This window comes from Cryptomeria japonica, chromosome 1 (genome assembly GCF_030272615.1).
Source record: "Cryptomeria japonica chromosome 1, Sugi_1.0, whole genome shotgun sequence".
In the NCBI taxonomy this organism is placed as follows: domain Eukaryota; kingdom Viridiplantae; phylum Streptophyta; class Pinopsida; order Cupressales; family Cupressaceae; genus Cryptomeria; species Cryptomeria japonica.
In genome coordinates, this window is record NC_081405.1 from 668,501,244 (window position 1) to 668,516,175 (window position 14,932).

The 14,932-nt window shown below is 34.8% G+C and overlaps 2 protein-coding genes across 2 annotated transcripts; both read left to right on the top strand.

Moving 5' to 3' along the window:
* The first annotated feature begins 3,100 nt into the window (after positions 1–3,100).
* On the top strand, positions 3,101–3,523 carry LOC131056170 (UDP-glycosyltransferase 85A1-like). The gene has a single exon (XM_057990522.1). The coding sequence runs from the start codon at positions 3,101–3,103 to the stop codon at positions 3,521–3,523; it is 423 nt and encodes a 140-aa protein (XP_057846505.1).
* A 5,604-nt stretch (positions 3,524–9,127) lies between these two features.
* On the top strand, positions 9,128–10,591 carry LOC131056169 (linamarin synthase 2-like). Its single transcript, XM_057990521.1, has 2 exons — positions 9,128–9,611; positions 9,687–10,591. Exons 1-2 carry the CDS (start codon positions 9,128–9,130, stop codon positions 10,589–10,591), a joined length of 1,389 nt encoding a protein of 462 aa, XP_057846504.1.
* The last annotated feature ends 4,341 nt before the right edge of the window (positions 10,592–14,932 follow it).

Here is a 14,932-nt window from a genome sequence, read left to right on the forward strand (position 1 = left end):
ATTATTGATTTGATTGAAGGAAATAAGTTGAAAAATCTTGCATTCAAATTACGAATTATGATTTTTAGCAATGTTGGAAATGGATATTTTGAAATGTGATTTTACGACTATTTTCTCCTTGTGAATGTTTTATGTGATGGTTTTTGATTTGTGGAGGCTTGTATTGCCCTTGTGAATCATTTGTCAAGACCTCTTATTGTCCAGTGATCTTCTATTGTATTTTTTTTAATATGGTTGTCTCTGCGACACTTTCTTGTGCGCATATTTGTTGATTGTAGTTAAATTATTGGTTATATGATCATATTAACATTGTGTAAACCCTATTCTGGATTTTTGATGAATTTTTATTAGTTCTAGGCTGATTTCAGACCCTGATTGAGCCACTACCCAAATTTGGGAAAGTTTGAAGGCTTCCATCTCTCCTTTTCTACAAGTTGCATCCCTAATACAAAAGCGCTAAAATAGAAGACAACGGCCACTTCAAGTCAAAAAGAACCTTTTTCAGGTACAAAAGTGCCAAAGTAGGATTAGACTATTTTTGAGTAAGTTTTAAAGTTCTCAGTTTGATTTCTTGGCTTTTTTTTTTTCATTCTAGAGGCTTGATTTGTCATATTTGATGGTTTTTGGGCACTATGCTATTCATTTTTATGCATATTAATCCATTTTGGCTCTAGCAAGTGGTTGTGTGCTTGCCCATTAAGCTATTGATATGTTTCTCGAGCAACTTGAGTGTGTCCTTGCTATTGAGGAAGGTTTATTTGCAGCTCCAGTAAGAGGATATGATATGCCTCATTGTAGAGGAGTGTGCTATGTTATTGGATTCATGTATTTCTCTTGTCTATGTGTATTTGATATACTAGAGGCTTTCTTTATTGTTGCATTTGGCATAATGAGCTTATGGCTTGGTTCTTGATAAGTGATTGTTGGATTGCATGTTGATTGTTAATTTTGTGATTCAGTTTTATTAGATTTGTAATGAGTTTTAAATGCATTCCATGATGAGCTTAATGTTGTTATTGTGATGTATCTTGTTATGTTCTACCCTATGTTTATGGTCCATGGCTGGGAGAGTGGGTTCTTGCATGTGTTGAACCTAGGTCTTGAGCAATAGATCTATAGGAAGGGGGTTAGACCTAAGGAGCCACATGAAGAGTTTATGTTGTAATTTCAAGTGATAACAATAATAACAACTGATTAGTGGGTTTGGATAACTAGGAATTCACACAATCAAGATAATAAATTTGATTTGTGTATGCCAATGGTGGGTCCTAGGGAGATGATTTTGGGATAATAGATTGCAAGGAGACAGTTTTGGAATCTATTATTGGGAAGAGTGTTGGTACGGTAGACTGACCTCCCTTGTTTGGATCTAAGGTTGAGGTAGATTCTACGTGAGGCTAAGATGTAATGACAATCTTCCCTACATGTGTCCAGTATCCATATGTCATGTTTTGTTCATTACGCCTCTGGAAGGTTTATTGTTGATTAGCTTTATGTTGTGATTCGATCTTTGATTCTTGATGTTGTCATGTGATGTCATGTTCAATCCCTTGGTTGTTAGGTGTCAGGATAGGTCTTGAGTGTGAGTTTGAACCCCATGTCATCTCCTAGCACAAGGGGTGGTTCCTATTTCGTTCCTCATGGTCAGGTGGTTGACTGCCTTCTTCCATTGGAATGTTCTTCTTGGATGCTAGCATATGTGGATTGGATTTTTGGAGCTAATTTCTATGTACATTGTATCATGGTGATTTATATATGTAAAAAAGATTATGTACATTTGAGATATGTATCTTCATGTATTTGTAGATGAAATTGAAATAGGACATGATGTAGTGGATTAGGATAAGTATTCATTTATTATTTCTTGATGTATTGGACATTCATAATGTAATAAGATTTTACGAGTTCTATGTGGAAAAGAAAGAGTTAGTGCTTATGTATTCATATTGCATTTGAATTTGTGAGATAGTGTTGTGATATGTAATCTTATGGAATTCATATTGGAAAGAATAATATTGTTGTTATAAATCTCATTTAAAGTAAATAGGAGTAATCTAGAGGAAATGGTTAAATAGATCTATGATGTTTATGATAATGGAAGCATGTGTATTCAGATCATTAGGTTAGTGTTTCAAAAGGAACCTAAGGAAATGTGTTGTGAAAGAGATATGCATATGTGATATTGTTCATCCTAGTTGTATGAAAAGTAAATGATTTGTTGGATGATAGAATAGGACATTCTAGAGGGATAAGTTATGTGTTGGAAATATGTCAAGTAGTAACGTTGAGATATCCTAGGGAATGATTATGTTTGTGAGAGTTTATTTGGTGATATGTTAATGTTTAGATGATTTAATTCCACTTGTGTAATATGGTTCTATGGTATGATCATGTTGATATATGTAGCCTTGTATCTAGTTAATGTTGCATTAATGTACAATTAGTGTTAACATAGAAGTAATGGATGTTTTAAAAAAATAATTATTATCTCCATTTTTTAGTAGATTATGGATTATTTTTCTAGGGTATTTTGGCGGGTATAGTGATCTTTTGTGTGTTGCCTCTTCTATTGCAACGCTAACCTTATCCTCTCCCGCAGACATATTCTTGTCAAAGGTAAAAATTCTATCCCACTAAAGCTTCCTCAGTTTTATTTTGATTGCTTGAAATATTTCTCATAACTGATTGCAGTGGAGGAATCGAAGAGGGCAGACAAAGTGATCGCTTGTTTTCCTAGTAATCTTTTGTCTCTTTTGCCGAGCGATCTATTTTATTTCTATCGTGCTACTGACACGTCGAGTGTTTTATTCCAGTGGTTTTTGCATGAGTCCCAATTCCAAAGCAAGGAAGACTATGTGCTGGTCAACACGTTTGATGAGCTAGAACCCCTGAGACGGTAAGTGGACTGTCCTATAATGGTTGCCCTACTTTGGCAATAGGGCTTGTATTTCTTCCCAATTTTTTGGAAGGAGGATATTTGAATGGGCGTGGGAGTTTTTTGGAGCAGGACGAGAGCTATTTGAAATGGCTCGATGCCCAAGAGCTAGCTTTTGTGATATACATTTCCTTCGACAACATCGCTGTAAAATCAAATGAATAGATGGAGGAGTTGGTGATGAGATTAGAGAAGAGTGAGCACCCTTTTCTATGGGTGTTGTGCATGGATATTGCGGGAGGCATGCTTGCAACTCTGCTAGAGGGTTTTAAAGAGAGGACAAAAGATCATGGAGTGATTGTGAAATGGGTGCCGCGGGTGAAATTTTTGTCTCATCCTTCCGTAGGAGGGTTCCTCAGCCATTGCGGGTGGAACTCGCATTTGGAGAGCATGAGCCTGGGAATTCCCATTCTTGGATGGCCCTATTACACTGATCAGTTTCTGGATTGCCGCTTCTGTAAGGATGTGTGGAAGATTGGCATTGACATCGAAGGCGTGGACGTTGATGAAAATCTAGTGAGCAAAAGGGAGGAGATTGAGAAAGGCGTGATGAGATTGATGGAGGGTCCCCAAGAGGAGGAGATTTGAAAAAGGGGCATTGAGTTGAAGAAGGTAGGATTTAAAGCTATTGGGCAGGAAGGTTCTTCTTTTAAAAATTTGAACAAGTTTATTCATGACCTGATACAGCTTTCCAAATCAGCTTCCATTAAAATGATTTAGCCACCAAAGCATTCCATCCATCTCCTAATTTCATACAATCTTCTCCGTTCACAAAAATACGTTTATAAAGCACCTCTCTTCTGCCCTAGGCATCTCATCATTCATCTATCAATTCGAGCAGATGATTTATTATATGATCTGTACTGGCTATTGTATTTTTCTACAGTAGGACTATTTCATTTCTAAATAAGACAAGAATTGTCTTGATATCTTTCAATCAAGGTTCCATTTGAATGCTGCAGTGTAATCATGGAGACTATTATCACGTATTCGGAGGATCGTGTAATAACCATCGTTCATTGGCTAATATGTTTGGAAACATGTTATCAGATTCAGATTTTATGTATGTTTTCTACACTGATATTGTCTATCTAACTATATGACCTTTTGAAGGCAAAAAAGAGCTTTTTGATTTCAAATGGCAGACGCTTCACACTTAGCAGATAATGAGAACTTGACAAGATCGGTAAACCAGCTTAACAATGCATTGAGATTGATGTAAATACCTTGAATTTGCTTTGTAAAAGGTTTGATCACCTTAGATTCGCTTTGTTCTGCTCTCTCAAAAACTTGGTAAGTAAAAATGACCACAAAAATGCTTTAAGTACATAGTATACCTTATCGGGCTCTGTGCAGGTTAGGTCAAAAACATTAAATGCACTCGGTTCCACTAAACCTTCTTTCCTTTTGTTCTTTAACCGAGTAACCAAACTTCCTTCATTTACCGACTTGATAGGTTTCCTGTATTCATCGACTTGACAGGTTTCTCTATAGTGCTCCAAAAGACTTTGATAGAATTTCAAACTTACGAGTACATCTTTAATTATGTAGATTTTGAATTAAGTACATAATAGAATAGGATCTGTTAACATTTAACCTTGAGAGAATGCAGTCCCTTCATACCTTTATTGATTAATTTGGAATAGGTGCACCTAACTCGGTAGGTAAGGTGCTCTCATCAATTGACACAATTTCCTTCTTTTTCCAAATCATCTTTAATTTTTCTTTTATTTCCTCAGTGTCTTTTTGAGGTTGATCTCTGCAATCTCCAACCAAGTGTCCAACTTTGTGACAATGAAAACATGCCATGCCAGGATTTCTCCATGATCTTCGGTTGTTCATCCCAAACCTTATAAAGCAGTTGGCACTTATATGTCCATATCTTCCACAACATTCACACCATATCCTTGTATTGTAATCCCATGGTACTACAGAATACTATTGGTATGGATTTGTGTGAGTTCGGTAACCTCTAGCATTTGTTTGGTGTGCAAACCACATATAGTTCTTTTGCTTAAGCCAACACTTCTCGGTACTATGTCTATATCTATTGCAGTTTTTACAAAACCCTTTGAATTTTGCCTTCTGATAATTGTTAACAAACTTTGTCCTACATTTATTAGATGTGTGATCATATTTATTGCAATTGTAACAATAACCATTGGACTTAGTGACATTCGGTTGCTTAACTTTTCTGATTTGGCACATGTTGGCAGTGTGACCTTGATTTCCACAGTAGTTGCAAATCGACTTCTTTCTTTTGATGTTCTTCTTGATTCCAGCTTGCTTTGATGATTCTCTTCTCTCAGTAGTATGGATTCCCTTCTCGGTAGAGTCTTTTCCTTTGTAACCAAGTCCTGCATCTTTGTTGGGTCTTCTTGTATTCAGTTGCTCATCCAACATCTTTGATGCTTCATAACTCTTCTTTAGTGTTTCTTTGGATTTCTTTTCTATTTCAAGTTCATTGGTCAACCTTGATACTTCAAGTTTCAATGCTTGATTCTCACCATCCTTCATATTTGCTTCATGATGTGCATAACCTAGTTGATCTGATAGGTTTTGTTGAATTCCAGTCATCCTTGTGATTTCATCATCCTTATCAGATACTAAGACTTCAAGTTGTTGTTTCTCTCTTTCTAGATCTCTTACTTTATTCTTGGATGTCCTCAATGCATTAAGATTTTTAGTCATCTATGTGCTGAAATGTTCATGTTCTCTTTTCATTGCTTTTAGTTGATCAGCCAGTGCTTTGTTCTTTTCTTTCAATACTCCAATCAATTCTTCAGTCTCTTCAAACATACTATTCTCAAATGATGTCTCAATTTGTTCCACTAACTCTTGAGAGTCCTACAAATCATCAGATAATCTTCTTCTCACTTTCACAGATTTTTGCATTTGCCTTTGCATGTTTGCAATCACTTGATTAGCATGATCCAGCTCTTCTTGCAGATACACAATCCTCTGAGATTGTTTATAGCCTTCCATTGATAAGATCTTTCTCTTTAGGTAGTTAAACCCTTTTCCAAGATTGAAGCTTTGATACCAATTGTTAGGCCCAATATGGAAAGCTAATGTACTGAGAGGGGAGGGGTGAATGAGTACTTCAAAACTTTTTTTCAATAAGAACTTTACTGTTATGCATAAACTGAATAGTGCAGTAGCATAATATAAAGCTAAAACAAATAAGTAGCAATCATACATGATTCACTCCATAACACGTATATTTTGGTTACGCATAAACTCTTGGTTAGAGAGAAAAATTGTAGTGGGGATGGCACCCACAACTTCACCACTGCAATAATAAAGGTTGCTCAGTTAGAGCTACATGTTTAGCTATTTCTGATAGCTTATTTTGTTAGGAGTATCAAGATCTGTTAGATCTACCTTGCTAAAAGATTTTACAACACTTAATCTAAATGTTGCACCTGGTTAGAGGCTTTACAATTTATAGACTTAATTAGAGTCTTCTACCCTGTTAAAGGTTTCTCTTACAGCTTCAAAACATTATAGTAAAATCATTATAAATATCTCCAACTTTACATCTAGAATGTTATAGCAAATTCTATGTGCTCAGAATAAGATTACCTTGCTTATAGCATACCTCGGTAACCCATATAGTAGCTCGGTAAACCCATTTATTTACTTTGTTCTTTGACTGTTCTCTGAAATCCTTCTCAGTGACCTTTGTGTCTCTGTAACAATCATAACACTTAGTGCTTTCACATGTCTTGCTTCATATATTTCTATGTCTTCCTTCCTGTCATGGAACATGTATGTATCTGATCTTAATCCATGTTGTATAAATAGATTTATTATGTCGGTGATCCATTCATTGCTTCGATCTTCCAAATATATTTTATCGAATGAATAACCATGCAAAATATTTCATTGGTTAGATGACCTCAAAATCATACACAATCTTTAAGTGCAATTTCCAATGTGATAACAGTTCTATGTGCCTCAATCTTGTAACACGTTTTCATATGTATGTCCAAGTTCAATGAATCTGGTAACACATTTCACTCGGTGAATGTCAACTCGGTGTGTCATCTTTGCTGCTCGTTAGACATGGAATGATACTCGGTAGACAGTTCAGTGTATACTACGCTCTGAGACTACTTTCTTCTAGAATCTACTAGACTATGTATACCGATTGAATATTTTGGTAGTAGTAACCGAATAGAGTATATAGAATAACTTTGAACATAAAATTAATGGCAACTTGATAAGTAGTAACATCGACATCCGAATTGCTTTACAAGCCTTTATCTTTCATGTTAGAGGCATTTGAAGGGATTCTTTTTGGCGTTTTGGTATTCCTTCTTGGTAGGTTGAGCTCTTGGAGATTATTTTGGAGAACACCACCATTGTTGCAGCACTTCAAGAATTTCAAACACTTCACACCAACACTCCAACCACTTTATCTATTTAGAGCATAGATATGTTGATGGTACTTTTACACAAAATGTCAATTATAATTTTTTTTAATATTTTGTATTAGCTATTATAAATATAGTAGATTTTTTTAAATCCATATCCTTCCAAACATTTATTCACTACTTTTCATGTCTTGAACTATGATAGATAATAATTAGTAGTTTTTATGGATGCAATTGTGTAATTTTATTTAACATCAATATTTCATATTACACTTTGTGATTCATCATTAGAACTAAGATTATAAATGTAATGGAATGCAAACTACTCATGCTAAATACTAAGAGAGCACAAGAAGGAAGAAAATAAAAAATGAAAACATCGAAAGAAATAAGATTGGGCAAGACTACAGTGTAGATGAAAAGGATGACTAAAAAACAAAGAGCAAGGGAAGTTGATTAAACTTCAAAGTATAATGATTAAAATGAATTATTGAATATTTTTTATTTGTTAATATAATTAGTCACTATTTCATTACAATTGTAAACACCTAAATTTCATATATCCTTAAATATCTAAGTTTTTGAGTATTTCTTCCATAATTGATTGAATAAATCTATATTTAAATAATTAATTATCTTATTTCCATCGACATATTAATTAAATATTATTTTTATCAAAATTAATAGATTCACTATTTAATTATTTATCATCATTTAAGTTCCACCTCAAGTAAAGATTTATTTACCTGAGGCTTATATTCCCTTTCCAAAAAAATCAAATCAAAATTCCAACTTATTTATTTATCCACTTTGAATTAATGAATCAAGGTTTATTAATTCCCCATTCATACACATTAACCTTGATTAAACTTTTGTAAATTTTATATATTTTCATGTGTATATAGGTATAGCCTTTATAGATAAGGCATGTCCTCTTGTTCATGTGACATAGGCTTTAGCACCATGTCACATGGAATAAATGACTTGTACTATGATAATCTAAAGTAAATCTTTTATATCTCATCCTTCTATTTTCTTCAAAATATTTCTCTATCATGTATTCTCCTTCTTGAGAGGTGAATCAAAAGAATTCTCTACCACATATTCTCCTTTAATCTTCGACTCCTCATTCACCACCCATGTGAAGACACTTGTCCTCTAATTATTCTTCTAAGGCTTTCAATCAATTTAAACTTTCACATCATACTTTTAATCTACCAATCCTATCTTATAGCCAAAATTCTATAAATTGAATATCATCTTATATCATTTATGAATTTGAACATCATATAATATTATTTTTTTATCATTTTAATTTTAATTTTGATTGAAAATGTCAAAATAAAAGAATACAAAGAAGAATTCTCCACCATATATTCCCCTTTAAACTTTAAGTACTTTCTTATTCACCACCCATGTGAAGGCACTTGTGGAGGCTATCAACCAATTTGAGCTTTTGTATCAAACTTTTACTCTACCTATCCCATCTTATACTCTTCATCTACCCATCCCACCTCACCAAATTCATCCTATATCATTTACGAAATTGAACCCGAACCTCGTATAGTGTTATTTTCTTGGTGAATGTACTTCCAAACCATGAAAGTATCATCCTCAAGCACGACCACCGTTGCTTGATACAACATAAATTGATCTTGAAAAATTTCCTTTCTGTTTTTAGCAATAACTTTTAACTTCGTCTTGTAGGTATACAAGAAATTTCATTTACACCTAACATTCTAGATCCACATAATACTTGTTGAAGTGTATATATATGAAGGCTGGGATCAACTGATCTCAAGCAATTAGAAAGATGGGGATGAGTGGCCTGCACGCAGTGATTGTACCTTTCCCTGCGCAAGGCACCATCAATCCTCTCATTAATTTGGCCCAGTTGCTCTCTTCAAGAGGGATTTTCATCACTTTTGTAAACACGGAATGGAGTCACAAGTGCATGTCCAAAGCAGCTCATAATGATGAAGAACCCGCGTTTAAGTTTCTCACCATTCCAGATGGGTTGCCGCCAGATCATGGTCGCCTCGCCAATCTTGGCGAGTACGTAATCGCAATGGAAAATCTTGGCCCTGTCTTGGAGCATCATTTGCTGAGCAGCTTAGCAGACGGAAAAACTCCTCCCATCACCTGCATAATAACAGAAAATTTCATGTCCTGCACTCAACAAGTGGCCAAAAAACTGGGAGTGCCCCGAGTGATCTTCTGGACATTGTGCGCTGCCTCTTCAATTGCTCAGTGCAACGCCAACCTTCTCCTCTCCCGCGGACATATTCCTGTCAAAGGTACAAATTCTATACCACTGAGGCTTCCTCAATTTTATTTTGATTGCTCAAAATATTTGTCATAACTGATTGCAGTGGAGAAATCGAAAAGGGCGGACAAAGTGATCACTTGTTTGCCCGGTAATCTTCCGCCTCTGTTGCCCAGCGATCTGTTTTCTTTCTATCGCGCCACCGACATATCGGGCGTTTTATTCCAGTGGGCCCTGCGTGAGTCCCAATTCCAAAGCAAGGCAGACTATGTGTTGGTCAACACGTTCGATGAGCTGGAAAACCCTGAGACGGTAAGCGCACTGTCCTGTAATGGCTGCCCTGCTTTGGCAGTAGGGCCTGTATTTCTTCCCAATTTGCTGGAAGGAAAAGATTTGAACGGGCGTGGGAGTTTGCTGGAGCAGGACGAGAGCTGTCTGAAATGGCTCGACGCCCAAGAGCCGGCTTCTGTGATATACGTTTCCTTCGGCAGCATCGCTGTCAAATCAAACGAACAGCTAGGGGAGCTGGCGATGGGATTGGAGAAGAGTGAGCACCCTTTCCTGTGGGTTTTGCGCATGGATATTGCGGGAGGCGTGCCTGCAACTCTGCCGGAGGGTTTTGAAGAGAGGACAAAAGATCGGGGACTGATTGTTAAATGGGCGCCTCAGGTGAAAGTTGTGTCTCATCCTTCCGTAGGAGGGTTCCTCAGCCATTGCGGGTGGAACTCGTGTTTGGAGAGCATGAGCATGGGTATTCCCATTCTTGGATGGCCCTATTTCTGTGATCAGTTTCTGGACTGCCGCTTCTGCAAGGATGTGTGGAAGATTGGCATTGACTTGGAAGGCGTGGACGTTGATGAAAATCTGGTGATCAAAAGGGAGGAGATAGAGAAAGGCGTGAGGAGACTGATGGAGGGTAAGGAAGCGCAGGAGCTGAGAAAAAGGGGCATGGAGTTGAAGGAGGCGGCAGGGAGGTTCTTCTTTTATGAATTTGAACAGATTTATTCATGACATGACACAACTTTCCAAATCGGCTTCTGTTAAAACGGCGTAGCCGCCAAAGTATTCCGTCCCTCATCGATCACTATAATTACCATTTTCCAATTCCATACAATCTTCTCCGTTAATAAAAAATAGGTTTATAAGGCACCCGCCTTCCGCCCTCGTCATTCCAACATTCGTCTATCAATTCAACCAGACAATTTATTAAATGATCTGTACTGGCTATTGTATTTTGCTATATCATTTCTAAATAAACAAGAAATAAACAAGAATTATCTCGACATCTTTCAATCGTGGTTCCATTTTAATGCTGTTGTGTGTCTAGGGAGATAATTGTAATAACTGCCGTTTATTGGCTATTAGGTTTGTAAACATGTTATCAGATTCAGATTTCTTATATGCTTTCTATACTGATATTGTTTAGTTAACTGTATGACCTTTTGTCTGCTGTATATTTTGTCGGCGAAAATAAGCTGATTGATTTCAGAGAGCTTGGAGTTCATTCTAGGGAGCTTAGACTGAGTTACCTATTTGAGCTTTCTTTGGACAATTTACTTTTTAGTTATGAACGTTTCTCAAAATGAATGTAGGGATGGTACTTTGTGATAAATGTGTAGCTATCACGTCACTTTCATGTCTTTAATTTCTTGCCAATTACATAATTATCTACCTACCACTCTCTTTTTACTCGTCTGGCTTAACCCTAAATTTGTTGGTCAGTTATTTTTACAAATATAATTAAAATCTTAGTAATATTATAGCATGGGGAAAATGTATGATTTTAGGGTAATTTTAAAAAAACAAGAAAGATAATACGTCATGTTCCTGTCAATAGTTAGAGAGGAAGGTGGAGATATGCAAATAGAGGTAGAGATGGAGTTGGAGATGGAGATGGATATGAAAATGAAGATGAAAATAGATAGAGAGAAATGGGGCGAAAGAGAAAGATAGAGGTAGAGATGAATGATTGCTTGCCATGAATAGCATATTACCAAAGTTACAATTTTCATACAGTTAGCTCTCTGAAATCAATCAACTTATTTTCGCCGACAAAATATACAGCAAAGAAAAGGTCATACAGTTAGCTAAACAATATCAGTATAGAAAGCATATAAGAAATCTGAATCTTCTAAGTTGTGACCCTTGGTCTTCCAATTGTCGTTTCTAGTTTGGTGCTCGAAAGGAGCTAGTATTTGGCAAAAAATGAGCTTTGTGATTCTATGATACTTAAAATAAAAAAATTTAAAAATTATAATTTAAACTTAGAAAATTATATTATTTTTTAATAAAATTTCCAATTATAACATCCAAATATTAATTAATTAAAAATGCTATATATGATTTGAAATCTAAAAGAAATCTAATACTCTTATTTCCATTATAATTAGATTAAGACTTTTTCGTACACATGTGGATCAGTGTTAGATCTTTTCTCCAATACAAAGAAACTTCATTTAAATAAATTAAGAATTTCTCAACATTTAAATCACTAATACTAAATATTTGTGCATTTATATTTTAATATGGTAACCAAGTCAAAAATTTAAGATGCTTTATTACACCGAAGCTGTTCCTTATATGAAGTTGTGGAAGCTAACTTGTTAAATCGACGGTTGCGCTATATTGAAAAGGGGTGCAAGATGATTAAATTGCTTAGGACCATCAATTTGCTCCTCTCCGTCAAATGCTCTAATACTACATTCCGACAGGCATCTCACAGCTTCTCGGTGGGCATCTCGTAGCTTCTTTTCGATTTGGAACGACTCCCCATTTACAATGGAAGGCAAGCTCTATTATGACGACATAGTTCATATCAAATAAATTGCACAAGAAGGCTGGTTCTCCTTTTGACTCCCATGATTGGGATCCACTACACTGTGCACCCACTACTATATTTAAACTACACGTTATAATGGTTAACTCAAAATTATATTAAATTTATAATGAGAAACAAGCATTTGATATAGACGTACATCAAAGGCCACCAAATTATAATTCTATATAGTCTACTTTTCTCTTAAATCTTAAATGAGAGGCAGTTAAACTTTAATTTAACTTACAAAATACTTTCATTATGCTTTTGATTTTTTTCCCTTGAATCAGTAAGCTAGAATTTTATTAAAAAAAAAAATCTTACTAATAGGGCAATGCACATTATTTAGTAACAATTGCTCCAAAACATAGATAGGTCAAACATTTAGTCATAGTATATAGTTTTTTTTATGAATATTGTTTATATTATTATTTTAAAAATATATTTATTAATAGATCTTGAGTGAGTTGAATGGAGTATATTTTTATTTCATATTGGTATGCTACATGATTCATTTAAATGTATCAAAATAAGTATATCAGTGAGGTATATTGTTTCACATTGAGAAATTTCAATTTGGTTCTTGTCAAGATGAGAATCATCACTCAACAAAATTTGTGGATCAAGTACAATCTTCAAAATTATATATTGAATTCGAGAGGCCAGAATGTAATGTCAATTGATTCCACAATTCAAAATCTTCTTTCTTCTCTTTGATTTGCATCAAGTGTTTAATGGTGTTGCCTAATTCTTCTCTTTGCAAGTGGATGTGCAGAACACATCAATGGTGTAGTTGCAATTTATTCCCATGGGAGTAAATCTACATTGTAGATTGATTGGTTTAGTTCTTATCACCTCTAGAAGTTATACATTTTCTATTCAATTTTTTGAATTTGATAGTTAAATGCCACATCCATTTGGATTACCTATCTCAAATACTCTATAAATCAAATGAAAGAGAAATTGAGAGCACATGGATATTTGTTAACTATTTTAATCTCATATAAAGCATTGTTTTTCTCTAGAATTGTAGATAATAGCAAACTATGCAGTAATATATTTATGTAATGTGAAAGTACTATTTTTAAATTTTAAATAAATTATTTTATAAAATTTTATATATTTTAAATTAGTTAAGATTATTTTCAATGATTATCTACTTCCTATAAATTATGTTATCAATATATAGTATAGATAAATATTTATATATAATTTTATAATTCTAGATATATATTAATATATCAATAATATTGGTAATGGGCCCTAGTTATCTTCCTAATTATAAGGTTTTGTTTTATTCTTGTATGGATCCATACTTATGTCTTTATCCCCCCCCCTCTCCTCTCTCTCTCTCTCTCTCTCTCTCTCTCTCTCTCTCTCTCTCTCTCTATATATATATATATATATATATATATATATCACTGTATTCCTACAGTTTTCCCTCGCTAACTATATATATTTAATCATCTCTCCCCCTCACGCTCTCTCTCCCTCCCTTCATCCTCTACATACCTCTCTCAATTTATCTCCCTTTATCTCCCTTTATCTCCCTTTATCTCCCTTGTCCTTAAGTCTCCCTCATTCCCTACCTATCCCCCCCCCCCTCTCTCTCTCTCTCTCTCTCTCTCTCTCTCTCTCTCTCTAACTCTCTCTCTAGTTCTATCTTTATCTCTCCCTTTACCTCTTTCTACCTCTACATATTTCTCTTCCTTTATTTTAAAATTTTTATTTTTATTTTACTTTATTTTTGATATGCTATGTGATTTTTTGTATTAAGTATCCTAGAACAACATTACAATAAAGCTCATTTTTGCTCACTCGAGCATCCACGTTACAAACTTATTATAAATACTAGCTCCTTTCGAGCAAACTTATTACAAATACTAGCTCCTTTCAAGCACCAAACTAGAAACAACAATTGGAAGGCCAAGGGTCACAACTTAGAAATCCACTTTAAAAAATATGACAAATACAACTAATGGAAGACCAAGAGTCACAAATTATAATCCCACAAAGATGTCCCTCATTGGAGTTGAACTTGGGTCTCCACATTGAGAACTCAATGCTTTAACCGACTAAGCTCAACCCCCTGGACATATGCTATGTGATTCATTTAAATGTACATCAAAATAAGTATATCAATGAGGTATATTGTTTCACATTGAGAAATTTCAATTTGGTGCTTGTGGAGATGAGAATCATCACTCAACAAAATTTTTGAATCAAGTACAATCTTCAAAATTATATACTAAATTTGGGAGGGCACAATGTAATGTCAGTTGATTCCACAATTCAAAATATTCTTTCTTCCATTTGATTCACTTCAAGTGTTTAATTATGTTGCCTGATTCATCTCTTTGCAAGTGGATGTGCAAACCACATCAATAGTGTAGTTGCAATGCATTCCCATGGGAGTAAATCTATATTGTAGATCGATTGATTTAGTTCTTATCTCCTTTAGAAATTATACACTTTCTATTCAATTTTTTGAAGTTGATAGTTAAATGCCACATCCATTTGGATTACCTATCTAAAAT